Source organism: Dendrobates tinctorius, unplaced genomic scaffold, assembly GCF_039654945.1.
Source record: "Dendrobates tinctorius isolate UK_male_01 unplaced genomic scaffold, ASM3965494v1 ptg000021l, whole genome shotgun sequence".
Lineage (NCBI taxonomy): Eukaryota > Metazoa > Chordata > Amphibia > Anura > Dendrobatidae > Dendrobates > Dendrobates tinctorius.
In genome coordinates, this window is record NW_027361689.1 from 14,206,441 (window position 1) to 14,227,800 (window position 21,360).

Genomic DNA, 21,360 nt, shown 5'->3' on the forward strand with positions numbered 1-21,360 from the left:
GCAACTGTTACCACCCACCTTTCGTGTCTCCCCTTTTTTTCCTCATAGACTGTAAGCTTGCGAGCAGGGCTCTCATTCCTCTTGGTATCTGTTATGATCTATGTGATTATTGTTATGCTGTAATGTCTATCGTCTGTACAAGTCCCCTCTGAAATGTAAAGTGCTGCGGAATATGTCGGCGCTATAGAAATATAATTTATTATTATTATTATTATTAAGGCTCTGGAAAAGCGAAATGGCTCCTCACCCACCAAAAGAAATTCAGCAAATTCTCTGCTCCCAAATCCAAATGTCCCACTCCCTTCTGAGCCCCAGTGTGCCTAAACAACATTTAGCGCCCACATGTTTGGTATTTCTGTAGTGATGAGAGGCCGCCTAATTTACAGCTGTGTGTCTCCAGAAGCATGAGCTGGGCATAAAGTACTGATCACTACAACAGCAGTTTGCAATTTTCACTCAGCAACATCCATTGCTGCCTGTTTCTGGAAAACACCCATGGAGTCAAAATAGTCACTACACCTGTAGATAAATACCCAAAGGGTTATAATTTACAAGATGGGGTCACTTGAGGGGGGATTCTGCTTTTCTAGCACTTAGGGGCTCTTTATATGGAATCCACAAACTAGTCTAGAAAAAAATCTGCGCCCCAGGAGGCAAATAGCGCTCTGTCACTCCTGAGTCACTCCGTATGGCTAAGCAGTACTGTACAGCCACATATGGGGTAATTCTACATTCAGCAGAAAGAAATAGTGGGACAAATTCTGGCGCCATTTTTACCCATTTCCCAGTGTAAAAATGTAAAGCTTGGGGTTAAACACAATCTTGGTGGTAAAAATGTAAGTTATTTTTTCTTTACTACCCAATGGTATAAAAGTTTGTGACAAACCTGTGGTGCCAATATAATCACTGCACCCCTAGACGGATTGAGAGGTTTAATTGGTAAAGTGGGGTCACTTAGGCTGGGTTCACATTGCGCTAATGGCAATGCGCTGATAGCGTTCGTGCCGCTGTGTGACGGATGCCATGTAATGGATGCGTTAGCGCAGCCATAGACCGCCATTATGTACCGCATCGCTAACGCATACCATAATCGGCATGCATTCGTGATGTGCCGTCATTCTGTGGTGGACGCGGGCTGCAGCGCTTAGGGGTCCATCACCGCTAGCACAGACGGGGAAGCTGCGCTAGCATGATCGCTAAACGTGATCACAATAGGACAGTATCGTTAATGCAGTCTGTCAACGCTATGCGTTGAACGGACTGCATTAACGCAATGTGAACCTGGCCTTATGGGGGATTCTACTGTTCTGGCATCCCAGACGCTCTGTCAATATGACATGGCACCCTCAAACAAGTGCAGCAACATCTGCACTGTAATATGGCGCTACTTCCCTTCTGAGCTTTGTACTGTGCCTCAAAAGTAGTTTTCAATCACATGCGAGGTATCGGTGAACTCCGGAGAAATTGCACAACAAACTTTGGGGTCCATTTTTCTCCTGTTGCTCTTGTGAAAATACAAACTTCATAGCTAAAAAAAAAAAAAAAAAAAGATTTCTTTGGTAAAAATGTTATTTTTATTTCCACGGCTCTACGCTATAAACTTCTGTGAAGCACCTGTGGGTTCAAGGTGCTGAATACGCATCTAGATAAGTTCCCTAAGGACAGGGTGACACTCGCGGGTGCAATGCGAGAAACTCGCGCCTCAATACCCGGCACTGCCATCGGTGGTTCGGACCGGAGTGTTCAGCTGCATAGAAAGACATGCAGCTGCAAACTTTGGTCCCAAGTGCCGGGTATTGAGGTGTGAGCTTCCTGCATTGCAATCGCAAGTGTGACCCCGGCCTAACGGGTCTAGTATCCAAAATGGTGTCACTTGTGGGGGGGTTTCCACTGTTTAGGGATAGCAGGGGCTCTGCAAACGTGACATGGTGTCCGCTAATTATTCCATCAAATTTTGCATTCCAAAAGTCAAAAGCGCTCCTTCCCTTGCAAGCCCTGCAGTGCACCCAAGTAGTAGATTTCCCCCACTTATGGGGTATCGGCTTGCTCAGGAGAAATTGCACAACACAATGTATGGTTCATTTTCTCCTGTTACCCTTGCAAAAGTAAATAAAATTGGGTCTAAAGGAACATTTTTGTGAAAAATGTAAATATTTTTTCCTTCCACATTCCAAAAATTCCTGTGAAGCACCTGAAGGGTTAATACACCTCTTGAATATGATTTTGAGCACCTTGAGGGGTGCAGTTTTTAGAATGGTGTGACTTTTGGGTATTTTCTATCATATAGACCACTCAAAGTGACTTCAAATGTGAGGTGGTTCCTAAAAAAAAATGGTTTTGTAAAATTTGTTGAAAAAATTATTCAGGATTGAGAGTCCTCAGTAGTTGATACCTTTTAAAATATTGAAAAAATTGAAAAAATTAGAAATCGTTGGTCAACGTTTAATCCTTAACAAAAAAAAATTTGGTTCCAAAATTGTGCTGATGTAAAGTAGACATGTGGGAAATGTTACTTATTAAGTATTTTCTGTGACATATCTCTGTGATTTAAGGGAATACAAATTAAAAGTTTGAAAATTGTGAAGTTTTCAAAATTTTCGGCAAATTTCCGTTTTTTCACAGATAAACGCAAGTTATATCAAAGAAATTTTACCACTAACATAAAATAAAATATGTCACGAGAAAAGATTATCAGAATCACCAGGATCCATGGAAGCGGTCCAGAGTTCTGACCCTAAAGTGACAGTGGTCAGAATGGTAAAAATTGGTCATGAAGGTGAAAACAGGCTCGGTCTCAAAGGGGTTAAATATACAAATGGACTCTTCAGCGAGGGAGAGGACAAAAACTCTAGTGGCTCCTTAAAGAGTCGATAGTGACTTTTGGGATCGCTGCTTCCAATAGGTGGCGCTAGAGCTCTAGTCCTCTTCCTCTCTGAGAAGACTACTTATTTAGTTTCCCAGAGGAACATACATGGCTCATAAGGCTAGGTGCACACGTAGTTGGAAGTGCTGCGGATTTTTCTGTGTGGATTTTGAAAAATCCACAGGTCAAAATACCTTCGGTTTAGCCCTGCGGTTTCACACCGCACAATGGTGAAGGTGTGAAACCGCAGCGGAATCCGCACAAAGAATTGACATGCTGCGGATTGTAACCCGCGGAAAAATCTGAAGCATGTGCACAGCGTTTTTGGTTTCACCATTGAAAACAATGGTACTGTACAACGCAGCAGAAATGCTGCGGACCCGCAGCGTGTGCACACAGCCTAAGCCTCCTTACCCTGACATACCCGGCTTGTCATACTCCACAAGGAGAAACTTTAGCCCTTAGGCCACTGAGTGAACATGAAAGTTACCTGTAAGACCTCAATGCGGCCAGCGACTTTAAATCCCGACAATTTGGATAGCAGAAACATAATGGACACCATGTTTTCCTACATCTGGTTACTGAACGCTGCCATTCCTCTCTGCTGGAGGCCTCCGTAGTGGACAATCTGGAGAAGGAAAAGGGCCTTGATCTGGCAGGCGGAAGCCGTGGTGACATAATGAAGGGAAAGAGGTGTGATGAGGATATCAGAAATGTATTTTCACTTTTAATGGCCGATGCGAATAAGTGACTTTAACTGCTTAATGACAGCCAATACGTCTTTTTACTGACCTGAGATATAAGAGAATATCATTCCCATACAGGTAACAATCCAGCAGCTGTCAGCTGTCCACTATAGCTGACAACTTGCTGCATCACAAACGCTCAGTGTTTTCACCGTCTATATCTGTTTAACCCCTTAGTTGCTGATGTCAAAAGTGACTACATCAAATAAATGGTTAATAAATTGTGGGGCTTCCGCTTTAATCTAATTGACACACCGAGATCATGATTGTGTGGTCCTGATGTTTGCCATAGCAGTTCATGGCCAAATAGCGGCCTTAGAATCTGCCGGCTCTAGCGGTCGGTTCAGAAGTCAGCGACGTTTAGGTGGTAAACAAACACTTTTTCATTCCGGCTATACCACTTTACATCAATTCCTGGAATTCACCTGAAGGGTTAATAAAATACCTGACAGAAGTTTTCAATATGTCAGTGGGTGCTGCTTTTAAAATGGTATCACGTTTGGGGTTTTCCAATATATAGCACCCCTAAAGTCACTTCAAACCTGGATAGATCCCTCAAAAAATAACTTTTGTAAATTTACTTGAAAAAATGAAAAATTACTGCTCCATTTTTAAACCTCCTAAAAGGCTAAGAAAATAAATTAGCGTTTACAAATGGTGTTGATGTAAAGCCGACATGTGGGAAATGTTATTTATTAATGTTTTGTGTGGTATGACTATCTGAATTAAAGGGATAATCATTCAAAGTTTGAAAATTGCTAAGTTTTAACATTTTTCTCAAATTTCTGATTTTTTTTATAAATAAACACAAAATATATCGACCTAAATTTACCATTATCATAAAGTATAATGTGTGACAAAAAAAAAAAATCTCAAAATCACTGGGATTTGTTGAAGCGTTCCAGAGTTATTACTACATAAAGTGACACTGGTCAGAATTTTAAAAATTGGCCCTGTCACTAAGGGGTTAAGCTAAACCACTAAACAAAAGCTCATTAGTGATTATGGAGGGGAAAGCAAACACTTTGCGCCAGCGTTCACGACTGCATTGTCAATATGTACCGCCATAGAAGCAGAGACGTGACAATGACAAATTGCTGGATGTGTCGCACACGAGACGTCGCTGGGCTCCGTCTGGTTTGGGATTTGATGGCAGAAATGGCATCGCAGCTTGTTCTATGCCACTCACTGACAGAACCTGCGACCAGAGCTCAACGCAGCCTAAGAAGCCCTCTTATAACCACATATACCCTCACTGCAGGCCATGCTCCATGTACAGATCTTCTCTCCTCATGTGATGACTCTTCTTAGTCACCGTCCTATTAGAAGGACGGATCCTCTCCTGGGTGATGACCCGGCAGCCTTGTGTATGGGGCAATCCTTGATGGAAACCAAAACCAAAACCTGATTGCTGCACTGAATGGGGAAGGAAATGGTTGATGGCAATAAAAGAATCAAACATGGGACTCTATACAGAAGAACAGGCTCACTATGGGGTTTTTTTTTTCTTGAGGTTTATTATAGTGCATAATAAGTATTAATGACTTTTTCTGACAGACATAAGGCAATTACATAAAAGGCAAAAAAAAATCTGATGTACTAAAATGAGAAATGCAGCATTAAGATGTACAGTACATGCCTAAATCACATCGCTGTGGAGGCAAAGACACCCTGTAACATTGGAATGCCAGTGGTAGGTTGCCAGAGGGCCCTCCTGTACCTGGCTGCCAGAGGGCCCTCCTGTACGTGGCTGCCGCATGGCCATCTTATACCTGGCTGCCAGAGGGCTCTCCTGTACCTGACTGCCAGAGGGCCCTCCTGTACGTGGCTGCCAGAGGGCTCTCCTGTACCTCGCTGCCAGAGGGCCCTCCTGTACCTGGCTGCCAGAGGGCCCTCCTGTACGTGGCTGCCGCATGGCCATCTTGTACCTGGCTGCCAGAGGGCTCTTCTGTACCTGGCTGCCAGAGGGCCCTCCTGTACCTGGCTGCCAGAGGGCTCTCCTGTACCTGGCTGCCAGAGGGCCCTCCTGTACCTGGCTGCCAGAAGGCCATCCTGTACCTGGCTGCCAGACAGCTCTCCTGTACGTGGCTGCCAGAGGGCCCTCCTGTACCTGGCTGCCAGAGGGCTCTCCTGTACCTGGCTGCCAGAGGGCCCTCCTGTACCTGGCTGCCAGAGGGCCCTCCTGTACCTGGCTGCCAGAGGGCCCTCCTGTACCTGGCTGCCAGAAGGCCATCCTGTACCTGGCTGCCAGAGAGCTCTCCTGTACGTGGCTGCCAGAGGGCCCTCCTGTTCCTGGCTGCCAGAGGGCCCTCCTGTTCCTGGCTGCCAGAGGGCTATCCTGTACGTGGCTGCCGCATGGCCATGCTGTACGTGGTGCCAGAGGGCCATCCTGTACGTGGTTGCCGCATGGCCATCCTGTACTTGGCTGTCAGAGGGCCCTCCTGTACATGGCTGCCAGAGGGCCATCCTATACGTGGCTGCCAGAGGGCCCTCCTGTACCTGGTTGCCAGAGGGCCCTCCTGTACCTGGTTGCCAGAGGGCCATTCTATACGTGGCTGCCAGAGGGCCCTCCTGTACATGACTGCCAGCGCGGCCATCCTATAAGTGGCTGCAGTGTGCTAAGTAGACAGAAGCCTCCACAGTCCTAGCCCTTGTTACAGCATGACAGCAATAGCCCGACCCTAGCCGAGATCCTATAAGACACATCTTGCATTGCATACTAGGAAATGTCGTTTACTCATCTGCAGCAGCTCATTATATGTTAAAGTTGTAAATACTACAAGTCCCACAGTGCCCCCTTAGTGCTGACACTCCACTAACAAACTGTGGCACAAAAGGGCTTGTCGGCACATAACGTTTTATAGGGCAGGAAAAAATGCAGTATTTTACAGTAGAAGCAAAAGTACTTATATCATTAAACCGTCGTTCACATGTTGCTTTTCTTTCCTGGGTGCGGTTTTGTTTTTATTCTAAATGCTGCCTGTCGCTTCTTTCACTATTTTCGCTGCATCTTTTCCCATCAAAATCAATGAGGCTGAGCAGCAAAAAAAAAAGTATCAAAACGAGCACATTTTAATGTAAGATAGTGACTGTCTATTCTTTTCCTGTGTGTGAACACGGCCTCATTTAGATGCAGGAGCCACCACCATACTTTCCCAGGCGAAGCTGCTTCACTAAAATAGTGGACTATGAAGTCACTCCGTATACAGCGCGGTCTAAGCCTAGGCGTATACGGCATCTTTACCTGACATGTTTTTCAAGCAGAAGGCTCTTACAGCATCCCCCAGTGTTTCTTGTTATTGCAGCGCTGGAGTGGCGCCATTAATCTAAGCTCCCTGACCTTAGTAACATATTACCATCCGCCGTCTTCAGCTTTTATTGGCATCGATCTGGTCTGTCTCCAGCAGTTTATGAACTGCACGTCGCTTCGGTATGTGCTGGAGACTCTCATACACTTATACTGAGAGATTGTGACCGTTCTCGGACTTCCGGTTAGTCAGAAGTTGCGGTTACAATGTAGCGGCGCAGGACCAGAGCGGTGCTGGGAATAGCTTAAGATGGCGGCTGGTGAGTATAATACTAGGAGCAGGGAACTTAGATTAATAGCACCACTCCAGTGCAGAAATAAAATAAAAAAAACACTGGAGTGGTGCTTTTAGGAAACTCTAGTTGATTTTTCTTTTTTCCTGAGGCGTCTTTTGTGTAGCTATTTTTTCTGCTTCCTGAGTGTTTTGGCTGCTGGCATTTATTTGGTGGGTCTTCCCATGATTTTTATGAAGGCTTTTTTGCTGTTGCTTTTTTCACTCCATTGAAAAATGACAAAACCACTATAGATTTTTTATGGCAAAAAGTTCCAAAAAGAAAACCTTTTTTAGCTTTTTCCCATTGACTGGTACTGTAAAGTACAGAGAATCTTCAAAGTGGAAAATGCCAGAAGAATGGGTCGGTCACTTCATGGCGTTTTTAGAAACCTGAAGTGGCAAGACGCCGTTCCAAAGTCTGAACATAGACACGGCGTCATTTTTACACAGAAAGGCAAAAGTTCATTCAGGTTTCTCAGGCGGTTTCCACTTGCTAAAGTTGTCTTGTGCACGGAGCCAAAGGATGAACATGTTGCTTCTTTTAACTGATTTAAGTTTTCTGAAGTAGTTAATAAAAGTGGCATAAGCCGGAAGGAACGCGCTCAGAAACCTTGTTTTGACATTGCTGTGTACTATGGTGAGATTTTTCAGGCAGGTTCCAGATTGAATTTCCGTCTGAAAACATGTGCACATACTGCAGCTTTATCTCCTGCTTATCTCCATAGGGAGAGGAGGAAAAGCAGCTGCAGAGACCTGACACAGCGCTCATCTCCCCCACCGTGCCCTGTCCCGCAACAGACAGAGCCGTACAGATGTACCTGGAGCCGTATCCTTGGCAGAAGCCATACTACCAGCGGCATCGGGAAATCTGCTTCCCGATCCAACAAATTTATCTTATATATATGTCATACCGGCCAGAGGTGGTCCTGCTCTTCACCCCCAGTAGAAATAGTTATTTATTTGGTAAGAGACAACCCATCATACACAACCAGGAATGCATATCATACAGTATTTGGCTGCTAAATTGAAGGCAACTGGAATCAGGCAAGTGTTGGCAATTCTCTAAGGCCACGTTCACACATTCAGTATTTGGTCAGTATTTTACCTCAGTATTTGAGTGGGTGATAAATACAGAAGTGGTGACGTGTCTCTATTCTACTTTTCCTCTGATTGTTCCTCTCCTGGTTTTTACTTACAAATACAGAGGTAAAATACTGACCAAATACTGAGTGTGTGAATGTGGCCTGACCATGTAAACGATTGATGAGAATATATGAGCAGCTAAAATACTTCCCAAAATATCCTGGAAATGCAGATATTCAATTACATTGGAATTTGCTGAAATTGGAATAGGAAGAAAGCATCAAACATCTCGTACCGATAACATTTTAGCAGCACAGTGATATCAGCACAGGATGGGAGAATCCACCATTGTTTTGTGACTACCAGGCAGATGTAACATACCGTAAGCAGTGGCTACCATCCTGTAACAAGAAGCCAGCCCTTGGTTGCTCTGAGAATTGTAGTCTGAGAGGCGGAATTAAAGTTAGTCACGGTGTTCAATGAGCTTCTACCATATGTCACCTTGTATCCCGGCTCCAAGGCCGTACTTGTACAGGTAAAGCTATGCAGACAAGTATTGTTCCATGGCTCCTCCACCCGTGTAATAAGGGGACGGAGCTTCATACCTGAACCTCAAGGATATCACAGGACTGTGAGTAACGGCAGCAATGGGTGCATATAAAAAATAGTTCTGGGATATATCCATGTCCTCACAGATCCTGGACTGCAACTTCTCCATGAGACATTGTAGAATAATCCTGGTGGGGTCGTCTGTGTCCCAGCACGTGGTCATTCTGTAGGCACTCGTGTCTTCTCAGTGAGAACAGAGTCAAACGATGTGGAAAGGACCTTGCAGATGGACTGGGCATGTTCCTGTAAGAAGAATGTAGCAGATGGATAAGTACTGGGAACTTCCATTAATGTAACTGCACACCAGACTCTACATACAAATCTCCAGGTCGTCTCTTGATCCGACAAGTTAGCTCCTGTTCAGATTGTATTTGGATCTTTCTCTGTGCATTGGAGGACACCAGGCATACCTCAGAGGATGCAAAATATCCGTCGACATATATCCTCCAGCCCTACACAGAAGTTACCTACACAGCAGCTTGTCCCGTGGGCTGCACTTTTCAACTTTTCAAAGCTTTTACACCATGTTTCTGTAGTAAAAGCTTTTGGGAATCTCCCTCCTTATGTTTACCACGCCAGACAGTACTATACGCCGTCATCAAAGAGCAGAAAAACTAAACACAAGAAGACCGTCACTCACTTGTAAGTTTTCATGGAATAAACTCTACAAATTCTGCAAACTTACAAGTGAGTGCCGGTCTTCTAATGTTATTTGCAGTGGAATGACAACCCTAGACACGAGCACCACGGACGGAGTGCCGACTGGAATTGAAGTTTATTGGAATCATAGAGAACCAGGGGTATGCCGGCCACTGCCACTATACACCAGCCATGACGTCAATGCACACTATTAACCCTTTCATAGCTGCATGTCCCTGCATATCCAGGCCTGTTCCTTCCTGAAAGATGAACCCTGTATGCATTGGAGAACATAAAATAATAGAAGCAATAACGGCTTGCCAAAGCATGAGAAAAAATAGGAGATTTGTGTGTCTCCATATGTATTTGCCACTAATCCTGCCAATGGAGACAGGATCCTAGTTGATAGTACAAAAGCTGTAAGTCCCAGCAATGGAGATCCCAGGAGCCTGCAGGACCGAGCTGTGCCCATGGGGTCACAAGCTATCATTGCCTCAATAAATAGATATTTTATATAATTATGTGCTTAATTGTAAAACACTGGGCAAAACAGTCACTGAAAAAGACCTGGGTGTATGGGTGGACGACAAACTCACATTTAGTGGCCAGAGTCAAGCAGCTGCTGCAAAGGCAAATAAAATAATGGGATGCATTAAAAGAGGCATAGATGCTCATGAGGAGAACATAATTTTACCTCTATATAAGTCACTAGTGCGACCACACTTAGAATACTGTGCACAGTTCTGGTCTCCGGTGTATAAGAAAGACATAGCTGAACTGGAGCGGGTGCAGAGAAGAGCGACCAAGGTTATTAGGGAACTAGGGGGTCTGCAATACCAAGACAAGTTATTACACTTGGGGTTATTTAGTTTGGAGAATCGAAGGCTTAGGGGTGATCTTATTACAATGTATAAATATATGTGGGGACAATACAAAGACCTTTCTAATGATCTTTTTACTCTTAGACCTGTGACGGGGACAAGGGGGCATCCTCTACGTCTGGAGGAAAGAAGGTTTAAGCATACTCACAGACGCGGATTCTTTACTGTAAGAGCAGTGAGACTATGGAACTCTCTGCCATATGATGTTGTAATGAGTGATTCACTACTAAAATTTAAGAAGGGACTGGATGCCTTTCTTGAAAAGTATAATATTACAGGGTATATACACTAGTCTCCTTAATATTGCGTTGATCCAGGGAGCTAGTCTGATTGCCGTATGTGGAGTCGGGAAGGAATTTTTTTCCCCAATGTGAAGCTTACTGTTGCCACATGGGGTTTTTTTGCCTTCCTCTGGATCAACATGTTAGGGCAAGTTAGGATAGGATATGGGTTGAACTAGATGGACTTAAAAAGTCTCCCTTCAACCTTAATTACTATGTTACTATGTTACTATATTTTATATAGGATTTTGCACAATGGAGTAATGTCATACACAACAATATAGGAATTTTTGTGTACTCACCGCAAAATCCTTTTCTCCGAGCAATTCATTGTCATTCGACACAGAGACAGTGGGTGTTATGCTGCTTGCCACTAGGAGGACACTAAGTAAACCAGAAAAAAAGTTAACTCCTCCCCTGCAGTATACACCCTCTCGCTGGATGAGATTTCTCCAGTTCGGTGAAAAAAGCAGTAGGAGCTTAAATAGTCAATAATAACCATAACTATGTCAAAACCTAAGAATGCTACAATGAGCCAGTAGGCTAAACAAGGTGGGTGCTATGTCCCCCAATGAATGGCTCGGAGAAAAGGATTTTACGGTGAGTACACAAAAATCCCTATTTCTCCTACGCCTCATTGGGGGACACACATCTGCTAATACCCCATGTACCACTGAGTCAACACTGAGGTACTGCCGATTGCAGGATGCGTCTGCCGAGAGCTGCATCCGCAGAGGCCTGAGAATGAATTTGGTAATGTTTTGTAAAAGTATGCAGACTGGACCAAGTTGCAGCCTTGCAGACCTGTTCTGCCGAGGCCTAGTGCCGAATGGCCCAAGAGGTGCCCATTGACTGGGTAGAGTGAGCCTTAATCCCTGCTGGGACAGGCGCATTCCTGACACAGTAGGATTCCTGAATAGCTAAGCGAATCCACCTGGCTAGCGTTGCTTTTGAAGCGGCTAGATCCTTCCTATGCCCCTCTGGAAGTATGAACAGGGCATCTGACTTGTGGAAGGGAGCCGTCCGCGAGATGTACCATCTCAGCGCCCTAACCACATCCAGGGTGTGGAGGGCCTTCTCAATGCGATGGACTGGCGCCAGACAAAAGGAAGGCAAAACAATTTCCTTGTTGAGATGGAAAGAGGAGACGACCTTGGTCAGGAAGGACGGGGACGTCCTGAGAACTACCTTGTACTGATGAAAATTCAGGAACGGAGAACGGCAGGACAGGGCTGCCAATTCCGAAACTCGTCTGATTGACGTAATTGCCACTAGAAAGACCACCTTCCAAGAGAGGACGGTCAGTGACACATCCTGCAGCAGTTCGAAAGGAGCCCCTGTAAGGCCCCGAGAACCAGGTTAAGGTCCCATGATTCCAATGGCATTCTATAAGGAGGCGCCACATGAGAAACTCCCTGAATGAACGTCTTGACTTGAAGTTTGGTGGCAATTTTGCGATGGAAAAGCACTGACAAGGCTGAAATTTGGCCCTTGAGCGAGCCAAGCGCGATGCCTGATTTTAATCCGGATTGAAGGAATTCCAATATGGCCAGAATGGAAAACACCAGAGGGGATCGACCATGATCCTTGCACCACGAAAAGAAGGTTTTCCAGGTGCGGGGATAGATGCGCATGGACACAGGCTTCCTAGCACTAATCATGGTGGAAATCACGTCGTGAGAGAAGCCAGCCTGTGCTAAAATCCAGGATTCAACGGCCACGCCGTCAAAGACAGGGCCCCGGAGTTCTGGTGGTAAACCCGGCCCTGTGAGGTAGATTCATGCGATCTGGAAGTCGCCAGGGGACGTTGGCGACTAGTTGTATTAGTTCTGCACACCATTCTCGGCACGGCCAATCTGGCGCGAATAGGATCACTGGTACTCCCTCCGCTCTGATCTTCTTGATGACCCTCGGAAGCAAGGGAAGATGGGGAAAGACGTACGGGAGCCGGAACCGGTGTCATGGCAGAACTAGGGCATCCGTTCAAGTGGCGCATGGATCGGGCAATGAACCGAGGCACCTTGTTGTTTAGTCGTGAGGCCATGAGATCCACATCCGGAGTCCCCAAACGATGAAAAATCTGCTGAAAGACTTCCGGATGAAGAGACCACTCTCCCGAGGCAATGCCTTGGCGACTGAGAAAATCTGCCGCCCAATTTTCTATGCCCAAGATGTGGATTGCTAAGATGGGCGAATGGTTGGTCTCCGCCCAATGGAGGATGTGACTCACTTCGTGCATGGCCATCCTGCTCCGGGTACCTACCTGGTGGTTGATATACGCTACAGCCGTGGCGTTGTCGGATTGGATCTTGATGGGTTGACCTGTGAGGAGATGGTGGAAGAGCTAATCTGATCGCTCGTACCTCTAAAATGTTGATGGGGAGACGTGACTCTCGGGTCGACCAACGACCCTGTGCCGTGTGGTGATTACTACCAACCATCTTACTGGGAGAAAAGACCTCCCTTGATTCAGGGAGGACCTCAGTGTCCACTACCTGAGGGCTTGCCTGACCCGCAGGGACAGAAGGATCCGACGGTCCAGGAACAACGGGTTCTTGTCCCAAGCTAACAGCAACACATGTTGTAAGGGACGGAGATGGAACTGTGCAAATGGAACTGCTTCCATCGCAGCCACCATCTTTCCGAGAACTCTCATGCTGAAACGAACGGTCGGCACAGAGTCCGCGCAGCCTGTTGTAAGGCTTGGGTCTTTTCTGGAGGGAGAATGACCAACCCGCGGGAAGTGTCCAAGATCATTCCTAAAAAGGAAATCTGCTGAGCTGGTTTCGGGAAAAGACATTTCGAAGTTTATCTTCCACCCCAGGCGCGAAAGAGTATTTACTGTTATATCCACGGATTCCTCGCAGGCTGGAAGGGACAGACCCTTGATGAGCAGGTTGTCCAGATACGGTAACACCACTACTCCCCGAGAGTGGAGAATGGCCATAGCAGTCGCCATGACCTTGGTAAAGACCCTGGGGGCGGTGTCGAGTCCGAAGGGCAAGGCAACGAACTGGAAGTGTTCCTCGTGAACTGCAAAACGCAGGAACTGCTGGTGGGACGGGCAGATCGGTATGTGAAGGTAAGCGTCCTTGATGTCAATGGATGCTAGGAGCTCTCCTTTTTCCATGGAAGCGACAACTGATTGGAGAGATTCCATTCGGATTCGCCATACCCTGACAAACTGATTTAACAGTTTGAGTTCCAGAGCCTGAACAGCTCGAAGAAAGGCTCTTGTCTCTTTCGTGGGGGCAGAAGGGAAAAAATTCTATCTTGTATCCGGAGGACACCAGCTCCCTGACCCACTTGTTGTGGACGACCGCGAGCCAGGTGTGGCTGAATGAAAGTAGGCGACCGCCTACTTTGTCGGTGTCCGCCGGATACCGCAACAAGTCATTGGGTAGATCTATGAGATATGACTCCCCTAGATCCAGAAGCCCTAGGCCTGGGTTTCCAAGAACGGTTAGGTCTGTATGAGACCTGGGAGCCTCTGTCTCCACGTGGGGACCGACCTGATCCGGAAGAGAAGGTAGAGGAGGACCAACCAGAATTGTTGCGAAAAGATTGAAAACGCGTAGGCTGTTGGTTGCGAAACGGCCGAACAGCCTTTTGTTGAGGAAGGAATTTATTTTTTCCCCCGGTAGTATCAGAAATGAGCTGGTCCAGTTTCTCTCCAAAAAGACGACCCATTTGAAAGGGGAGAGAAGTCAACGATCTTTTAGGTGTGGCATCCGCCTGCCAGTCGCGGAGCCATAGGGCTCTTCTAATGGAGATCGCATTAGTGGCAGTTTGAGCAGCGCAATTGGCGGCATCAAAAGAAGCGTCCACTACAAAGTCCGCTGCATGAATTATCTGCCTGGCGACAGTGGTTGCCTCTGGAGGAAGATTGGTGCCCTGGAAGGAAGTAATCAAGACTTCTGCCCAAGCGGCCATGGCCTTAGTGACCCAAATTGCCGAGAAAGATGGAAAAAGCACTGCTCCTGAAGCTTCAAAAACTGAACGGGCAAGGTAGTTGTTCGAGGGGTTTCTGATTGAGGAACCCTCAGAAACGGATAGGAGCGTTTTAGAAGCAAGACGCTATACAGGAGGGTCCACCGGAGTGGACTGTAACCAATCCTTCATTAGGTCTGGATCAAAAAGGTATTTAGCCTGAGTAGACTTTTGCCCTGTGAACCGCTTATGTGGACGATCCCTATGTTTCTGGACAATTTCCTTAAACTCCGGATGGCTGGTAAATAACCTGCGCACACGCTTGGAATTCTTAAATGAGATAGGGTGTGCTGGAGCGGGAATATTTTATTCATCCAACTACAGAATCCTGTTGACTGATTCAATAAGAGAATCAAGCGACTCTTGATCAGGTGGGGGATTCTGAGGGGCTGACGTGTCAGATTCGAATTCAGAGTGGTGCTCGCTGTGAACCTCAGGAGAGGGAGAGCGAGAGACAGGAGTCGCAGATGCTGAGGTGCGAACGTGTCATGGGTCCACTTTCTAGAGATCTCACCATCCCATGAACGAGTACGGCCCCTGCTGGTGGACGGTTCCCGGCCGACGCCAGAGCCCTCCTCGGGAGGTAAGGATGCTTTCTGACTTAAAGAGTCCTCCCAGAGGGAGAATATAGCCTGGGTCAGAGACTCCACCGACTGTGACAGGAACGCAGCCCACTCAGGGGTACTAAACGCAGGAGACCCGTCAGCAGTGGCGGCGAGGGGCGTTTGAGCGCAGGCCGGGTCGCAGTCCGTGCATAACTGATTAGTCTGTTATCATCTTTTTATCAGCACTTGCTGACTACTGCTATATGTTTTACTGCAGGATATTTCTGCACAATTGTCACTCTGTGCTCTTTGTTTGTGTTTGAGTCAGTGGGTGGTATGAACAGTGTCCTACCGACTTGTTCATATGTGTGCATGTCACATGTGTTTTTAATCCAGTTTTTTCCGTGCCTATGCATGATTTGAGAGACCCCACCCCTCTCTTGTAAGACATGCACATAAGGAGCTGGCTTGCACCACGTGCCCATACTAGGAAGCGCCTGTCGTCATCCTGTTCATTTAGACACTGTTCACATGTTCAGGTTTTAAATACATTAGATAGGGACTGCTTCAATACGGGTTACCTTGACACGGTGAGGCAGCTTGGTATACGTTTTTTTGACTAAATACCCTGTATTTGTTATCTTTTTATCAGCACTTGCTGACTACTGCTATATGTTTTACTGCAGGATATTTCTGCACAATTGTCACTCTGTGCTCTTTGTTTGTGTACTGGGTAAGGCAGACTTGCAAGTGGTACACACGGTAAAAAACGCAGTGTCCTTCTTAGCAGCCCGTTTAGCCTCCTTAGACATAGCGCTCCTGAAAGGGTTAACGGCAGAGTCTGTCTGCAGCTGCAGGGATTGTGCCGGAAAGGGGTTAAGCTTTAATCTGAAGGCAGATGCAGCTTACCACTCTGTCCTGTGCTGTGTCCCCTGGGAGGAAAGCGGTGGCCCTGTGGTGTCACCCGGTATCCTGCACAGCTCGTGTCCAGAGCAGGTTGAGGTAAAAGACATGGCCCCCGATATTAGAATTGCCCGTCTCGTAAGTACTGAGAGGCGCCAAGAGGGGGCAGCGACATTAGCGCGGGCGGCACTATTCAAATTGCGGCCTAGTAGGCCGGAAAAGCCGGGGACTAAATTTTTGGCATACCCGCTGTAGGAGCCAGGGGCGGTGCCATTCAAATTGCGGCCTAGCAGGCCGGAAAAGCGGGGGACTAAATTTTTGGCCTACCCGAGCGCCGAGAGCGGGGGGCGCCGGTGCACCGCCGCTGATGCTAAGTCAGCGCTTCTCCTGGGGGCCAGGACCCGACCCCATACCTCCTCTCCAGTGCTCGGCAGGCCGCACTGTCCAGGGCCATCCATGCAGGTCTTCTCATCCTCCTGGCTGATGAAGCAGAGCTGGAGGAGTTCTTTAAGGGGCATGCTCAATCGATCCTCCCTATGGGCAGGGGGATGGAGAGCTATGGGGCTGATTCAGGGCATTCGGAAGCGCTGTTCCAGTCTTCTCCATTGCACTCCATGCGCTTGCCCTCGTATCCGTGGATTACTAGGACAGTAAAGATCATCGCCATCATCGCCAGAGGAATCAGCCTCAATCGTCGCAAGAAAGTGTACGGGGAGGTATACTCTGCGTGCTTGCCTGTTGTTGGTTCGGGGGAGAGCGGGCCGTAGAAAGGAACAGTCGCCCTCTTCACTCCGTTAATTAAAAAATAAAAATTTACAGAAAAATCAAATAAAAACGGTGGGGTCTGAAACCAGACCCAAGTGCCTCCTATAGACACTAAGCAAGAACTGGAGAAATCTCATCCAGCGAGAGGGTGTGTACTGCAGGGGAGGAGCTAACTTTTTTTCTGGTCTACTTAGTGTCCTCCTAGTGGCAAGCAGCATAACACCCACTGTCTCTGTGTCCCCAATGAGGCGAAGGAGAAATTCTGTTATAAGAACAAAACAAATGCCCAATAGCTTAGTAGACAAGACTGGCGGAAATATTTTAGAGTAAACTGCCATATTAATGCAAATTCCACTCCATATACATATTGAACCATAGGAGAATAAAACGGAGTAGCGGATCCAATATAGTAAAAGTATAACAATTTTATTTAATCACAACACAATATAAGCATAATAGCATGATAGCAAAAAACAGGACAGAGACAAAGATGGGGGAATAAAGGAGCAGTGCATGACATCCCATGCCTATATAATCAGCCACAATGAGAGTCCCATAGTGTGACTGGATGTATAGAAAGTATTGGCAAACAAGACCTAAATACTTTCTCAAAAATAAAACCAAGTGGGTCCACACAGGCCGCTTTCTCAAGGGGATGTGAGGTAGAGGGATCACAAGGACCTTCAGTAACCCGGCTAACTGGTCACGTGATTAGTCACATGGTACATACCAACCAATGTATGCGGCAGTAGCGGCGCATGCGCTGTGTCACGGCCAGGTCCTCACCATGGGCCGCCGGACATCAGGCATCCCAGCGCACGCACGGAGAGGAAATCTCCACGCGTGTGTGGAAGGCACAGACACCCGGACCCATGCAAGGAGAACAGGAGGGACAGCGCGCATGCACACTTGCTGTAAGGGCAGAAGAAAAGCTCCTTGTGATCCCTCTACCTCACATCCCCTTGAGAACGCGGCGTGTGGACGCGAAACGCGCGTCGAGGTTAACCCTCTGATTTGGCGTCTGTGCACATCCCCGTTGGTAAGCCTCCTGTTAGTTTTTAGGATCATTTACCCACTTGGGTTTATTTATTTATTTTTTTTTTCTCAATTATTTTTAATGAGTTTGAACAAGAAAACAAGTCAAAACAATGACAACCATAGTTACAACCACCATATATATGAAACTAGGGGAACGAGAGGAGAAAATAAGGAGCAGAAAGTGGGGACCGACAAATGAAAAACAGGAAAGGAAGGGGGGGGGGGAGGGGAAGGGGTGAGGGGAGGAACAGGCATTAGTGGCATCGATAGAACTATGTGTAACAGCAAGTACACATAATAAGTCTCAGTGTTCTGTAGTACAGTAATATATTCCAAAAAGGAAAGAAAACAAACAACATCCAATATCTAATATCCGGCATCTTAATTATATACGGCTAAGCAGGCTGGAGCGGGGCAACCGTGGAGTGTCTACTATGTATCCAGGGGTGCCAAATGTTCTGTCTTTTTATTATGGCGGTCATCGAGTGAGCTAGTGCTAGTTCAAGCTGGCAGTGAGTGTTAATTCTATCAATTAGTCCTGCAACCTCTGGGTGGGATTTTTCCATCTAGCCGCTGTCAACACTCTAGCAGCTATCAAAATATGTGACAGCGTACCTCTAAGAATATGAGGAATTTCGTTCAGGCCAATGTGTAAAATGGCCTGGCTTGGGGTCAGAGTCATCTGGATACCCAAGACTTGTGAGATCAATAAATCAACACCCCTCCACCAAGGCTGGAGCACCGGACAGGACCACCAAATATGCTCAAGAGTACCCCTCATCCCACACCCTCTCCAGCATTCACCAGACCCACCAGCTCCGAAATGTGCCGTTCGGACCGGGAACTGGTACCATCTCAGGTGCGTCTTTTTCAACTGCTCCAGATGGTTCACACATGAAGAGACCTGTACAACTTCACACAATCCTTCCACCCAGTCAACAGGTTCGGAGAGAAAACCCAGATCCCGCTCCCACCTGATCATATAGGGCAGTTTTGTATTATCCGGTGGGTCATTCAGGGCTCTATATAATAATGAGATACCTCTCGGGCCAGAATCAGGCAGCAGAAAATAACCGTTAACTGTGTTATTTAGTTGTGAATTGAAAAAAACCGAGTCCGGTGAATTATGCAACATATGACGTATTTGTAGGTATTGGTAAAAACACCTCCGGGTGGCCGGAAACTCAGCATCCAGTTGGTCAAACGGGATTAACCCACCACTCCCCACTAGGTCTCCCAGACTCACAATTCCGGCAGCAACCCATGACTGAAGATTAAGGTATGGAATATGCATCTCAAGGGCCTTTAACGATATGGAGTGGCGTGATAGTTTAATAAGAGATGGGACCACTGTCCTCCAATGATGTAGCGCAGCTTTCATAGTTGGCAAAAGTGGGGAATATTTAGTAGTTTTAATAGCTTCAGCCTCCAAAATATATCGGGTAGACCTGGCGGTAGCATAATAGTTTTCTATTTGAAGCCATTTATGGTCTCTGTCCGCTTGCCACCAGTCTCTCAGTCCCGTCATTATAGCGGCTTTATGATACTTTAACAAGTTTGGTACCCCCAGTCCCCCTTTTTTATACGGGTAATACATTAGGGCCCTGGAGATCCTAGACTTTTTATATGACCAAATATAACTATATGCCATAGTTTGTAATCTTAGAATTCTTTTTTTAGGGATTATCACTGGTATGCACCGGAGTAGGTACAATATTTTAGGTAGGACAATCATCTTAAAGGCATTAATCCTTGCAATCCAGGAGGTCTGGACAGCATGAAGCTGCTCCAATTGTTTCTTAAGCTGTATTTCCCAATTAGTAAAGTTCCTATCCACAATCTGCTCAGAACCCGTCAGTGTAATGCCCAAATATGGAATACCCTCTCTCATCCACTTAAACGGAAAAATGGCCTCCAGCCTTGTCTTTGCCGCACAAGGAACCACCACCGGAAACAACAGGGATTTTGTGGGGTTCAGTTTATAGTATGAGACCTTGCTAAATTCCCCAAGTTCACAAATAATCGCAGAAAATTAAGATTCTAAATTTACACAGGATAGAATGACATCGTCGTATAGACCGACTTTGTGCTCCACCTGTCCAACCCTAATCCCAGAAATGCCCGCCGACATTCTAATGCGCTCGGCAAGCGGCTCCATGCACAGCGCAAAAATAACAGTCGAGAGCGGGCACCCCTGTCTCGTACCGTTCGTGATCTGGAACGGGCCGGACAAGAAGCCAGACGTCAAAACCCTGGCGCAGGGGGTCGAGTACATGGCACAGATTGCGGATAATATAGGGCCCGACAGTCCAAATTTCTTCAGGACTGCTCTTAAATATCCCCAGTGCACCCTGTCAAAAGCTTTTTCAGCATCAAGTGACAGGAATGCACTGGGTTGGCCAGACAGCTCAGATATTTTAATCAAATTCAACATACGTCGTATGCCATCCTTCGTCTCCCGTCCTGCAACAGAGCCCACCTGATCTGGTGACACTATAGTCGGTATAATTAGTTTCAGTCTAGATGCTATGATTTTAGTAAACAGTTTGACATCTGAATTTAACAAAGCAATGGGTCTGAAATCTCCGGGATGTGTGAGTGATTTCCCCGGTTTTGGTATATTGGAAATAGTGGCCTCTAAATTAGGGGCCATCACAGTACCAGCGTCTCTCCAGTGTGTGAACAGGCGCTGTAGATATGGTGTTAATTGCGGAGAAAAGGTCCTATAATAATCATTCGTTAAGCCATCCGGGCCTGGGGCTTTATGAAGTTTAGTCTGTTTAATCGCCTGCTGAATTTCTGCAGCCGCGAAGGGGGCGTTTAAATAATTTAATTGGTCAATGGTAATACATGGCAAATTAACAGAATCTAAGTATGCATCAATAGATGTTTGGTCAGGTTGAGGGGTGGAGGCATCATCTTTTAAATTATAGAGGGCAGTGTAATATTGAGCAAAGGCTTGCACTATGTCCCGTGGGTTCCTAAGGGCTCTATCTTGCTCATCCAATATGTGGTCAATTCGTGACATGACCGCCCGTTTACGAACTCTGCGAGCTAAAAGCGCTCCCGCCCTGTCCCCGGTAGCATATAAGTTAGTTTTAAGTTTCCTCATATTATATGCATATTTGCATAGGAAATTTTCCCTTAATTTAAATCTAATTTGGGAGATCTCCTCAGAGACGGAGGGCGTATGTGCAGCCTTATTAATAGCATCTAAATAATGTAAACAGGAAAGCAGAGCCTCTCTACTGGCTTCTCTTTTCTTCTTTAAATATGAAGCTTGTTGTAGGAGAACCACCACTTTGTGAGCAGACCAAAGGGTCTCATCAGAGACCTCCCCATTATCGTTTATTTGAAAGTAGCCCCACAGCTCCGAGGAAACCCTATCAACCACCTCCCCCCTCAGCAGCAATGAGTCATGAAGACGCCACCTGAA

At 46.5% G+C, this 21,360-nt stretch overlaps 1 protein-coding gene across 12 annotated transcripts in view; it reads right to left on the reverse strand.

Moving 5' to 3' along the window:
- Positions 1–5,105: 5,105 nt before the first annotated feature.
- The window catches only part of ITGB1BP1 (integrin subunit beta 1 binding protein 1), a 43,117-nt gene continuing 26,862 nt past the window's right edge, over positions 5,106–21,360 (reverse strand). For all 12 annotated transcript variants that reach the window (XM_073568199.1, XM_073568195.1, XM_073568204.1 and 9 more), the window contains one exon: positions 5,106–9,125. In XM_073568199.1, the coding sequence (XP_073424300.1) occupies positions 9,042–9,125 (84 nt within the window). In that variant the 3' untranslated portion in view covers positions 5,106–9,041. The remainder of the gene's footprint in view (positions 9,126–21,360) is intronic.